The sequence below is a fragment of the Podarcis melisellensis genome (assembly GCF_964234715.1).
Source record: "Podarcis melisellensis genome assembly, chromosome: 4".
In the NCBI taxonomy this organism is placed as follows: Eukaryota; Metazoa; Chordata; class Lepidosauria; order Squamata; family Lacertidae; genus Podarcis; species Podarcis melisellensis.
In genome coordinates, this window is record NC_138531.1 from 98,755,184 (window position 1) to 98,768,272 (window position 13,089).

The 13,089-nt window shown below is 48.8% G+C and overlaps 3 protein-coding genes across 4 annotated transcripts in view; all 3 read left to right on the plus strand.

Moving 5' to 3' along the window:
• LOC309368778 (uncharacterized protein) overlaps positions 1 to 13,089 on the plus strand; it is a gene marked incomplete at its 3' end in the record, with an annotated part of 57,876 nt that overhangs the window by 32,845 nt on the left and 11,942 nt on the right. The window lies entirely within an intron of this gene.
• Positions 1 to 13,089, plus strand: part of LOC309369156 (uncharacterized protein) — a 41,012-nt gene that overhangs the window by 15,174 nt on the left and 12,749 nt on the right. The gene's annotated exons all lie outside the window — the stretch shown is intronic.
• Positions 4,114 to 13,089, plus strand: part of LOC309369086 (uncharacterized protein) — a 61,668-nt gene continuing 52,692 nt past the window's right edge. Inside the window, exons 1-4 of one of the 2 annotated variants that reach the window (XM_081909726.1) lie at positions 4,114 to 4,243; positions 5,427 to 5,919; positions 6,116 to 6,197; positions 6,482 to 6,564. In XM_081909726.1, the coding sequence (XP_081765852.1) occupies positions 5,518 to 5,919; positions 6,116 to 6,197; positions 6,482 to 6,564 (567 nt within the window). In that variant the 5' untranslated portion in view covers positions 4,114 to 4,243; positions 5,427 to 5,517. The remainder of the gene's footprint in view (positions 4,244 to 5,426; positions 5,920 to 6,115; positions 6,198 to 6,481; positions 6,565 to 13,089) is intronic. The other variant, XM_081909727.1, reaches the window with a different exon arrangement.

Consider the following 13,089-nt stretch of genomic DNA (forward strand, 5'->3'; position numbering starts at 1 on the left):
ATTTAACAAATTAAAATGATAAAAACAATTGTGCTATAAAAGTACATACCGTATATGAAGTATCAAGATAATAGAACTTTTAACACAGTGGTTTCTTCAGTGAACAACAACTCTTACAATGTACTCTTACACCAGCAAAATTGGCAAAAATGTATAAAACCTGTAACAAATGCTGGAGGTGTAAGGAGAAGGAGGGTACGTTCATACATATGTGGTGGGACTGTAAAAAAGTAAGGGGGTTCTGGGAAGCTATATACAACGAACTAAAGAAAATACTAAAATACAGTTTTGCTAAAAAACCAGAAACCTTCCTTCTAGGTATAACAAGAACGGATATAAGTAGGAGAGATCTTAAACTGTTTCAATATGCTACTGTCGCAGCAAGGACACTGCTAGCACAAAGGTGGAAACAAGAAACGGTTCCGACTTTAGAGGAATGGAGGTCAAAACTAATAGATTACGCAGAGTTAGACAAATTAACGGGGAAAATTAGATACAAAAAGGACCAGAATTTTATTGAGGACTGGGGGAAATTTACAGAGTATTTGGAAAGTATATGTGAGGATAGTACAACGCTAGCGTGTTTTAAAGAGGCTTTGTGAAAGTAGAAGGAGTATTGTCAAAAGGCAAGCAAAGATAGAAACATAATACTTAATGGCAATATAAAATTAAGGAATGTGAAGAGAGGATTGGAAATACGAAAGATTGTCAGAAAGGTTGGGGGAGGTCCAAGTAAGGCTAAATATGTGATATATAAATGGATTTGTTTATTGCTTTTTATGGAAAACTTTAATAAAAATTTATACATAAAAAAAAAAAAAAATACAATGTACCGTATTTTTCGTCCTATAGGGCACACTGGCCCATAGGGCGCACCTATTTTTCAGGGGGGGAAATCAAGGAAAAAAATATGATCACACCCCCCTAAGCTCTGGGAGCAGGGGACAGGCTGCACACAGCCTGTGCGCTACTCCAAGACCTTCTTCCTGCTTTTGCGGGAGGTGGTGGAATTCCCCCATCTCCCGCAAAAGCCCACAGGAGGGAGAAAGGACTTACTCAGCCAGTCATTCCCTTCTCCCTCCTTGGGGAAAAGCCCCCAAGAGTGGCGCGCTCTTTAAAGGCTGCACGGCTCCTGCGGGATTTTCTATGAGGTGGGGGAATTCCCCCACCTCATAGAAAAGCCCGCGGAAGCCACACACCCTTTAAAGAGCACGCGGCTCCTGCGGGCTTTTCAACCCAACTTGTGGGGCTGGCGCTGATTTTCCCCACCGCCAGCCTCAAAGCCGGGTCATGGAGCAGCGCTTAGGCGTCACGCGCCTTCCCGCTGCCCCCCCCCCAGCTTGTGGGGCTGGCGGTGGGGAGAAGCGCTGCTTTCCCCCACTGCCAGCCTCAAAGAGCAGACTCTCCTGGCTTCAGCGAAAGCAACGCGAAGCCTCCGGAAAGCAATGCAAAGCCTCCGGAAAGCAATGCGAAGCCTCCGTTGCTGTCGCTGAAGCCAAGGACGCACACACATTTCCCCTTCATTTTTGGAGGGGAAAAAGTGTGTCCTATAGGGCAAAAAATACGGTATATAGACAGGCGCAGCATTTATTTTAGCTTCAGGTGACAGAAATCTGCAGCTGTAAGGTTTTCTTCTTTAATTGACCCCTTTAAAACAACAAATGTAAAACAAACTTTATCCATTCACAGGTTTGTTAATTTGTTGAAATATGTTGAATCACAACATTATATTCATTTATATTACTTAGAATATGTGCAACGGATGAAGCCCATGAGAGCGAAACAAGGCATTATTCCGGAAATCCTTGTCAACACTGTGGAACTGTAATAGGCTCCAATTTGGACTTTATGAACATATGTGGAACAGAAACTAGCAGACACTTGGTCTTTATGAATGATTTATTGGGGACTTCCGTCTATATTATTGCAATTTATGTATTTTTTATGTGCAATATAAACCTTTGATATTGTGATAAGAATGTATAGAAGAGTATTGTTTATGTGAATGCACAGCCGATTACATCTTGACAGATTAGAGAACTGGGCCAAAACAAACAAGATGAATTTTAACAGGGAGAAATGTAAAGTATTGCACTTGGGCAAAAAAAAATGAGAGGCACAAATACCAGATGGGTGACACCTGGCTTGAGAGCAGTACATGTGAAAAGGATCTAGGAGTCTTGGTTGACCACAAACTCGACATGAGCCAACAGTGTGACACGGCAGCTAAAAAAGCCAATGCAATTCTGGGCTGCATCAGACCTCACCTGGAGTACTGTGTCCAGTTCTGGGCACCACAGTTCAAGAAGGACACTGACAAACTGGAACGTGTCCAGAGGAGGGCAACCAAAATGGTCAAAGGCCTGGAAACGATGCCTTATGAGGAACGGCTAAGGGAGCTGGGCATGTTTAGCCTGGAGAAGAGGAGGTTAAGGGGTGATATGATAGCCATGTTCAAATATATAAAAGGATGTCACATAGAGGAGGGAGAAAGGTTGTTTTCTGCTGCTCCAGAGAAGCGGACACGGAGCAATGGATCCAAACTACAAGAAAGAAGATTCCACCTAAACATTAGGAAGAACTCTGGGCAGCTTCCAACAAAATATCAAAATACAATAGTTCATCAAATATTAAAAGCTTCCCAAAACATAATAACAGCAACCATCCATTTTCAGTCCATTGAATTAGCAATTAAGCATTTCTGGAAAGGGAAATGGCATACTTCTTTTATTAGCAAAAAGCATGCATAAGAAAGTATATTTAGGGTTTATTTCTTTTGAACCTCGCTTGGTTCCTCCTTGGCAACAAGTGCAATTGTTTCAGCAGGGCTAGAACTCAGGACCCGCTGCCTTGAGGGACATCTAAGAGCAGTTGGGCAGGGGAAAAGTCTCCCTTGGGAGGTGGGGGACTCTCCTACCTTGGAGGTTTCTAAGCAGAGACCGGACGGCCATCTGCCATGGATGCTTCAGCTGAGATTCCTGCATTGCTGGGGGTTGGACTAGATCAGTGTTTCCCAACCGGTGTTCCGCGGCACACTAGTTGTCTGGTGTGCCGTGGGAGGGAGGCGGGCGAGTCGGGCGGCGGGAGCGCAAGGCTTGCGGGCGGCAGCCGGCAGCACGGAGCACGGGGCACCAGCTCCGCGCTGGTGTCGGCAAGCCTTGCGCACCCGGGGATCTCCCCCCGAGAGCGCAAGGCTTGCGGGCGGCAGCCAGCAGCATGGAGCACGGGGCACCAGCTCCGCGCTGGTGTCGGCAAGCCTTGCGCACCCGGGGGATCTCCCCCCGAGAGCGCAAGGCTTGCGGGCGGCAACCGGGAGCACGGAGCACGGGGCACCAGCTCCGCGCTGGTGTCGGCAAGCCTTGCGCACCCGGGGGATCTCCCCCCGAGAGCGCAAGGCTTGCGGGCGGCAGCCGGCAGCACGGAGTACGGGGCACCAGCTCCGCGCTGGTGTCGGCAAGCCTCGCGTTCCCCATGCTGTGGACTGTAGCCTGCCGCCCGACGCAGACAGGCAGACATGGGCCAGCCCCACAAGCTCGGGGGACAGCGGGGAGGCGCAGCACCGCCATCCCACTGTTCCCCGACCTGGTTTTTCCTTTATTTCCCCCCCCAAAAAAGTAGGTGCGTCCTATTTCATAATAAAGTAATTATAAAATACTTTCTTTGTGTTTATTTGATGCCTATTAAAGAGAGTTACTTTATATATAGTCAATATAGGCACAGAGTTAATTTTTTAAACATTTTCTAATGGTGGTGTGCCTCGAGATTTTTTTCATGAAACAAGTGTGCCTTTGCCCAAAAAAGGTTGGGAAACACTGGACTAGATGACCCTGGGATCCCCTCCTCTCTCTCCCCTCCTGAATTCCAGGAGGAGCTTCCTTGCCTCCTGCAAAGCCCTTTTCCCTGCAAGCTCTTCGTCTGGTTTCTGGCCGAGGGAGGGAGATGCTCAGAGTCCAGCCAAGAGCCTCACCCCCAAAAGGATATCTGGGCATGGGCCTAGCCAGGGGGGCAGCTGCCCCCTAAATCCATACAAAATAATAAGAATGAGGTTCTGCCAAGCGAGAGATGGCTGAGCTGGGGGGACTCGGCTTGGCAAGGGTTAAAGGGAAGTGAGCTGCCTTCCTAGAGAGGCCAGGAAGCAAGAGGGGGCTGGTCCTCCAGAGCCAAGGCCCCTCCCTCCCCAGTCCTTTCCTTGCTTTGGGGTCTCTCCTGCAAGGGCTGCCTCGCTGTCCCCTCCTGGGATCTGGTGAATCTCCTCTCTCTCCCCCCAGAGGGTGCAGTGGGGAGACGGGGGGGGGGTCCCAGGGCTGCAGCTGGGGAGGATGCCTGGGGGGCCTGATCAGGGAGGGGCCAGGTCTGCCACGCTCTCCTTCCTGGAGATCAGAGGATCCCAAACTCATCTGGCCCTCCGCCCCCCCTTTCTGAAAAAATCTCCCTTCTTTAAACAAAGGAGTCCCTGGGACTTTAACTCTGTGTGACATCGCTCAGCCTCATTGCACAACAGAGGAAACATGTGCAAATGGTATTCCAAAGCTGGACGAGGAGGTGGACTAGCCCCCCCCAAAAGAAAACCCCACGTGGAGGAAGGGAGGAAAGGTGGGAGAGAAAGGAGAGGAATAAAGAGAGGGATCCCAGCCCATAGTCTGGCTGCTGCATTGCTGACCAGTTTCCCAGTCGTCTCCAAGGGCAGCTCCCCACGGAGGCCACTGCAGCAATCCCCTCACACCCAGAGCATGGCATCCCAGGACCACATCCTCGCTGTCCCAAAGGGATTGTTGCTGGCAAAGCAGCCGGAAATGGGCACTGCTACTCACCAAACCTGCAGGGACCTTGGCATGAATGGCTGTGTGTGTGTTAAATTATCTAGCAAAATAATAATAATAAATTACCCGCCTAAATTTCAAGGGAGATGTCTTTGGCTCTGCCCACTTGGCCCTCAGGGGTTGATCAGATACAAACCTGGCCCTCAGGGACCCCACCCCAGGAATCTGTCTGGAGAGTGGCAGAGAGTACAAGTGCAAGAAAAGGAGACAGAAGCAGGGGAGTGGGGTTGGGGTTGGGGAGCAACTCCTGAGGACCCCCGGGTGAGGACCCCCATTAGGGCCAAGCATCCATTTTTCACAAGATACAAACGATTCCCTTGTCTATTGGTTCTGACTTCATGCATTGACTGGAAGGCAGCGAAACCAGGTTGATTAATCTCCCAGAAATCCCTTCAGTTGCCTCCACATTTTGCATTGCTAGAAGGCTAGAGATTTAGTTATTCTCCTCTTCCTCCTTCTTTTCAAAAAGATAGCTCATGGTCTGGGTTGCGGTGCAATCCTGCCCTGGTTCCAGCAAGACTCATCCATGCTTCCTCAGGGAACCATTTCCTCCTCCCCCCCCCCGTCCTACAAATTCTGTAACAGAACAATGTATTTGCTTTGTAGGATTTGCTAGAGCCTCTCATTAAGACGGACAGAACTTGTCAGAAGACCAAAGGGTTCCTTCCGATCTCTCAAAGGCTTCCTGAGAGCACAAATGGAAGAGCAAGACTCAGCTGGCCCCAAAGCAGGAAGAGACCATGGCAGCCAAACTGGGAGCAGTGGGGGATTCTGGGAAAAACCAGTGCAGAAGATCCTGGGTGAGGAGGACACCCTCTGCTCAGAGGTGCAGAGTCAGCAGTTGAGGGAGTTCTGCTGCCAGGAGGCCAAAGGACCCCGAGAGGTTTGCAGCCGACTCTACCACTTTTGCCACCAGTGGCTGAAGCCGGAAAGGCACACGAAATCTGAAATGCTGGATCTGGTGATCTTGGAGCAGTTCCTGGCTGTCCTTCCCCCGGAGATGGAGAGCTGGGTGAGGGAATGCGGAGCGGAGACCAGTTCCCAGGCGGTGGCCCTGGCCGAAGGTTTCCTCCTGAGTCAGGCAGAGGAGAGAAAGCAGGTGAGAGAGACTTTCCTCTGGATACTCCCAAGGGGCTCCAAACAGGACAGAGAACATCCCATAATGGTCTGCTGATGGCCCATCCGTTTTCTGGGAAAGCATCCATGGAATGAGATCTCCCACCCTTCAAGTCTTTGTCATTCTCTTTCTAGTATTTCTCCCCTTTCTCTGTTTTGAATCTTTGTTTCTTTTTCAGGGAAAGGATCTCTTTGCAGAAATGGACCTGGATTCCTGTGAGGCAGAGAGGCCTCCGTTGGACACCAGAGAGAGGCCACTGGGTAAGGAGGAAGGAGGCTTTTCTCCATTTGGTTTCGTTCTGTTGGTTTTCCAACTCATCTGAGGGTTATTTTCATCTTGCTTTGGGGGGAGACAGTTGGGAAGAAGGGTCCAGAGGAGGGGAGATGTATTTCTGCACAACTAACATATGAAATGGGCACAAATGTCCAAATGCTCTCAGCAGGTAAGGCTTTCTCAAAGGCCCATCTGCAGTTAGAGATGCCCTGTTTCACCTGTGAGAGAAGCAGGGACTCCTGGCATCCTGTTTATGTTTTATCTCTTGCAGGTGACAGATTGATGCCGGCAAGACCTCCTGATCCGTCTTTTCATGGGGGCAGAAGGGAAGCAGTGGCTGTGGAACCAGATCAGGTCAGGGGAAGCTGCCTTGTGGGGACAGAGGCTGAGGGATGGAGCAATGTCATGGACTAGTTGGTCACAGAGGAATTGTGGGAGGAAGCAGCTGGGGAACCAGGAAGGGAAGATGGCTCAGAGCCCAAGAAGTGGAGGTAGAAGAAGGATGGGCGGTCAGAGGGGGAAGAGGCAGAAGGTTGGGAAGAGGAGGTTTGAGAAGCTGAAGGGCTTACAGGGCTTAGTGAGCTGGGAGACTCTGTGGCAGAATGCAGTGCAGAATCAGAGGCAGAAGAGGAAGGAGGCGAGTGGGAGAGGAAGGTCGAGAGGCAGAGGTGAGTCAGGATAAGGAAGAGCCACAGGTGGCTCCCTCTCCTTTTGCCAGAAGACACCCTCCCTGCTTGTCTCTCACAGCCAGGAGACCCCCTGCAATGCAGGAATCTCTGCTAGATCATCCAAGACAGATGATCATTCAAACTAGGCTTATTTTATTTCTAGATTGATCACTGAATGCTAAAATCGGTTTCTGATGAGAGCAAATAGTGGCTTGGATTCACCTAACTAGCCCCACTGGCTGCAAAATGGGGCCTGCCCCCCATTCCTCCCGCTCTATGCCCCCACGAACCCCTGGAATTTGACTCTAGGGCATTGGGAGGGAACTCCCCGGAACAGCTCATGAGGAGAGAAAGTGGATCCTTCCATCAGGCAAACTGGAATACTTACGTAGGCAGAATGACTTGGAAAACACAAGGTGGAGTACCACCTATTTGCACAAAGACGAATGTTGTTGTTTAGTCGTTTAATCGTGTCCGACTCTTCGTGACCCCATGGACCAGAGCACGCCAGGCACTTCTGTCTTCCACTGTCTCCCGCAGTTTGGTCAGACTCATGTTTGTAGCTTCAAGAACACTGTCTAAACATCTCGTCCTCTGTCGTCCCCTTCTCCTTGTGCCCTCAATCTTTCCCAACATCAGGGTCTTTTCCAGGGAGTCTTCTCTTCTCATGAGGTGGCCAAAGTCTTGGAGCCTCAGCTTCACGATCTGTCCTTCCAGTGAAGGACTCAGGGCTAATTTCCTTAAGAATGGATGCGTTTGATCTTCTTGCAGTCCATGGGACTCTCAAGAGTCTCCTCCAGCACCATAATTCAAAAGCATCAATTCTTCGGCGATCAGCCTTCTCCCTTCAGCTCTCACTTCCATACATCACTACTTGGAAAACCATGGCTTTATCTATACGGACCTTTGTTGGCAAGGTGATTTCTCTGTTTTTTAAGATGCTGTCTAGGTATGCCATCGCCTTTCTCCCAAGGAGCAGGCGTCTTTTACTTTTGTGACTGCTGTCACCATCTGCAGTGATCATGGAGCCCAAGAAAGTAAAATCTCTCACTGCCTCCAATTCTTCCCCTTCTATTTGCCAGGAGGTGATGGGACCAGTGGCCATGATCTTCGTTTTTTTGATGTTGAGCTTCAGACCATATTTTGCGCTCTCCTCTTTCACCCTCATTAAAAGGTTCTTTAATTCCTCCTCACTTTCTGCCATCAAGGTTGTGCCATCTGCACATCTGAGGTTGTTGATATTTCTTCCAGCAATCTTAATTCCGGCTTGGGATTCATCCAGCCCAGCCTTTCGCATGATGAATTCTGCATATAAGTTAAATAAGGAGGGAGACAATATACAGCCTTGCCGTACTCCTTTCCCAATTTTGAACCAATCAGTTGTTCCATATCCAGTTCTAACTGTAGCTTCTTGTCCCACATAGAGATTTCTCAGGAGACAGATGAGGTGATCAGGCACTCCCATTTCTTTAAGAACTTGCCATAGTTTGCTGTGGTCGACACAGTCAAAGGCTTTTGCAGAGTCAATGAAGCAGAAGTAGATGTCTTTCTGGAACTCTCTAGCTTCCTCCATAATCCAGCGCATGTTTGCAATTTGGTCTCTGGTTCTTCTGCCCCTTCTAAATCCAGCTTGCACTTCTGGGAGTTCTCGGTCCACATACTGCTTGAGCCTTCCTTGTAGAATTTTAAGCATAACCCTGTTAGCGTGTGAAATGAGTGCAATTGTGCGGTAGTTGGAGCATTCTTTGGCACTGCCCTTCTTTGGGATTGGGATGTAGACTGATCTTTTCCAATCCTCTGGCCACTGCTCAGTTTTCCAAACTTGCTGGCATATTGAGTGTAGCACCTTAACAGCATCATCTTTTAAAATTTTAAGTAGTTTAGCTGGAATACCATCACTTCCACTGGCCTTGTTATTTACAGTACTTTCTAAGGCCCATTTGACTTCACTCTCCAGTATGTCTGGCTCAAGGTCAGGAACCACACTACCTGGGGTGTACGAGCCATCCATATCTTTCTGATATAATTCCTCTGTGTATTCTTGCCACCTCTTCTTGATGTCTTCTGCTTCTGTTAGGTCCTTACCACTTTTGTCCTTTATTATGGTGATCTTTGTACGAAATGTCCCTTTCATATCTCCAATTTTCTTGAACAGATCTCTGGATCTTCCCATTCTGTTGTTTTCCTCTATTTCTTTGCATTGCTCATTTAAGAAGGCCTTCTTGTCTCTCCTTGCTATTTTTTGGAAATCTGCATTCAATTTCCTGTATCTTTCACTATCTCCCTCGCATTTTGCTTGCCTTCTCTCCCCCGCTATTTGTAAGGCCTCGTTGGACAGCCACTTTGCTTTCTTGCATTTCCTTTTCATTGGGATGGTTTTCGTTGCTGCCTCCTGTATAATGTTGCGAGCTTCCATCCATAGTTCTTCAGGCACTCTGTTCACCAAATCTAAATCCTTAAACCTGTTCCTCACTTCCACTGTGTATTCATAAGGGATTTGACTTTGATTGTATCTTACCGGCCGAGTGGTTTTCCCTACTTTCTTCAGTTTAAGCTTGAATTTTGCTATAAGAAGCTGATGATCTGAGCCACAGTCAGCTCCAGGTCTTGTTTTTGCTGACTGTATAGAGCTTCTCCATCTTTGGCTACAGAGAATATAATCAATCTGATTTCGATGCTGCCCATCTGGTGATGTCCATGTGTAGAGTCGTCTCTTGTGTTGTTCGAAAAGAGTGTTTGTGGTGACCAGCTTGTTCTCTTGGCAGAACTCTATTAGCCTTTGCCCTGCGTCGTTTTGAACTCCAAGGCCAAACTTGCCAGTTGTTCCTTTTATCTCTTGACTCCCCACTTTAGCATTCCAATCCCCTATAATGAGAAGAACATCCTTCTTTGGTGTCAGTTCTATAAGGTGTTGTAAGTCTTCATAGAATTGGTCAATTTCAGTTTCTTCAGCACTGGTAGTTGGTGCATAAACTTGGATTACTGTGATGTTAAAAGGTCTACCTTGGATTCGTATCAAGATCATTCTATCATTTTTCAGATTGCATCCCAATACAGCTTTTGCCACTCTTTTGTTGACTATGAGGGCCACTCCATTTCTTTTACGGGATTCTTGCCCACAGTAGTAGATATGATAGTCATTCAAACTGAATTCGTCCATTCCCGTCCATTTTAGTTCACTGATGCCCAGGATGTCAATATTTATTCTTGCCATCTCATTTTTGACCACTTCCAACTTACCCAGGTTCATGGTTCTTACATTCCAGGTTCCTATGCAATATTTTTCTTTACAGCATTGGACTTTCCTTTTGCTTCCAGGCATATCCGCAACTGAGCGTCCTTTCGGCTTTGGCCCAGCCGCTTCATCAGCTCTGGATCTACTTGTACTTGCCCTCCGCTCTTCCCCAGTAGCATGTTGGACGCCTTCCGACCTGAGGGGCTCATCTTCCAGCGTCATAACTTTTATATGCCTTTTGTCTTTGTCCATGGAGTTTTCTTGGCAGGGATACTGGAGTGGCTTGCCGGTTCCTGCTCCAGGTGGATCACGTTTGGTCAAAACTCTCCACTATGACGTGTCCATCTTGGGTGGCCCTGCGCGGCATAGCTCATAGTTTCTCCAAGTTATTCAAGCCCCTTCGCCACGGCAGTGATCCATGAAGGGGACAAAGACGAATACCCATAATTTAAACTTAGAATAAAATGAGCATCCATAAATAAGATGTGCAGCAAAGCAATCCTATTGAAACAACTCCCCTGCGTGAGTGCCTGAGGGCCCCGCTCCTGCCACTCACCACCTGGCCCAGGGTGGGGCCTGACAGGCCTCATAAGGACGGTTGCTGCTGCTGCTGGCCAGGAGGACTTGGAGTGATGCAATGTTCTTTTTTTTAAAAAAATAAATTTTCTTTTTTCCCTTTTGATTACTTTTTTTTGTGGGGGTGGCATGGATGTTTGGTTGGGTTCGGGAATTAGATTTTTTTTTTATAAGGGTTTTATTTTGTTCTTAAAGGGAGGGGTCAGGGCTGCCAGGTAGTGGGTCCCAGCCCACAAAATAGCTGGGGCATGTTCCACGGGGGAGGGGGGATGCACTGGGACAACCGATCTCAGTGGTCACGGGTAGAAGGAGGAGGTAAGCTAAGACCAGACCATGTCATTACAGAGGAAGCAGGTTTAGTCGTTGTTTGAGGACTATTCCTGCCTCTGGGTCTGGTCCTGACTGGACAGATACTAGAATCAGCAGGGGATACCCACATGACCTGAAGGTGCTGCTGTGCAATGCCAGGTCAATGATTCATAAAACCACTGCCATCTATGACTTGATCATGGATGGAGGACTTGACTTGGCATGTGTAACAGAGACTTGGTTGGATGAAGCAGATGGGGCTGTCCTTGCCGCTGCTTGTCCACCAGGTTTCTCTTACGCACAGCAACCCAGGCCTTGTGGGGGGGAGGGGGGGTTGCAGTGCCATGGTCAGATTACTTCCTGGTGCAACAGGACTTCTCCGTGAACCTTCCCCTCTGCAGGGAGGTGGGACCGATTCAGATGGTCCGCCCCCGCCACTTAATGGATCCAAATGGTTTCCAGAGAGTGGTAGGGGATGCTTTTGAGGAGATTTCACCCCTCCCATATCCAAGAATCTCCTGAGGAGCCTGCTGATTCTACAGAGAGGAGGAGGCGTGTCCTGCTATCTACTTATTCTGCCCAGCACCACATGTGTGTGTGAGAGAGAGAGTCAGTCAGTGTGTCGGAGAGAGAGTGAGTGCTAGAGATCGTGTTTAGGGATAAGGTTGCTGCTAAGAGCAGCTGCAGGCACTCAAAGTAGCATTGATTTATGCTCAGACTATTTAGCTCTGTATATAGTTTTGTATCATAGCTGTAGTTATAGAATAAAAGGAAGATACTCTACAGAGCTGCTCTCCGAGTGGTTTATACTCTGCAAGACTCTGCAAAACGCTGCTGCGCAATGACTGTATAATTGTGGAAGCGAATCCTGTGCTTCAGCTCTAAGCTGTGAGTCCACAGCACTGTGACCTGTCCCTGTGAGAAAGGTGGTCTCTGGCAGTGCTACCCAGCTCGCCTAGCCCAGTCGGGGTTGAAGTGCATGAGTCCAGTTGGTACACTGGCTCAAGGGCGATGCTGACAGCTTTATCCCATGTTGATGGCCTTTCAGCTGATTCCCTGGTGGCCCAGGACTATTGACTGTTTGGCACCAAAGCGCCCTCTCCGATTACATGGAGCCCTGATAGCCCTGTGGTTTTCCATGGATCTGAGGGCAATGAAACTATCGCTGAGACGGCTAGAGCGCTGGTGGCAGATAACTCATTCTGAAGCTGACCGGATACGGGTTAGAGCTCAATGTTGAGCCTACCAAGTGGCGGTAGTGACGGCAAAGAAGACTTTCTTTGCCGCCTCTGTTGCATCTGCAGAAAACAACAGCAGGAGACGTTTTAAGGTGGTTTGCAATTTAGCGGAATCACCTGCTACATTGGGGCCCAGTATGGGCCACATTATCTTTTTTTTGCAGATAAAGTCGCTCAGATTCGGGAAGAGGTAGACTCCACCGTGGGAGTAGGGCCGGGGCAGGAGAGTGCTAGAGCCCTGTCTAGTCAAGTTGTGTGGGATCAATTCCAATCTGTTACCTCCGAGGATGTGGACAGGCTGCTTGGATGAGTGAAACCAACCACCTGTCTCCTTGATCCTTGCCCATCCTGGCTTAGAAAAGCTAGCCGGGAAGGGTTGGGCGATGGGCTTTGCGGGGTCGTGAATGCTTCTCTCTGTGAGGGAGCCTTCCGAGACCCGCTGAAAGAGGCGGTCATTAAACCGCTTCTTAAAAAACCATCTTTAGATGCTGAAAATATGGCTAACTATCACCCAGTCTCAAATCTTCCATACTTGGGCAAGGTGATTGAGCGAGTGGTTGCTGAACAACTCCAGGCACGCCTGGAAGAAGCGGAGCATTTGGATCCCTTCCAGTCGGGATTCAGGCCTCATCACGGGACTGAAACTGCCTTGGTCGCACTGGTCGATGATCTCCGGCGGGCTAGGGACAAAGTTGAGAGCTGTTTCCTAGTTCTGCTGGATCTCTCAGGAGCGTTTGATACCATCGACCATAACATCCTTCTGGACCATCTTGAGGAGCTGGGGGCACTGTCATACAGTAGTTCCGCTCCTTCCTCCTGGGCCGTGTTCAGAAGGTGGTGGGGGGGGATGATA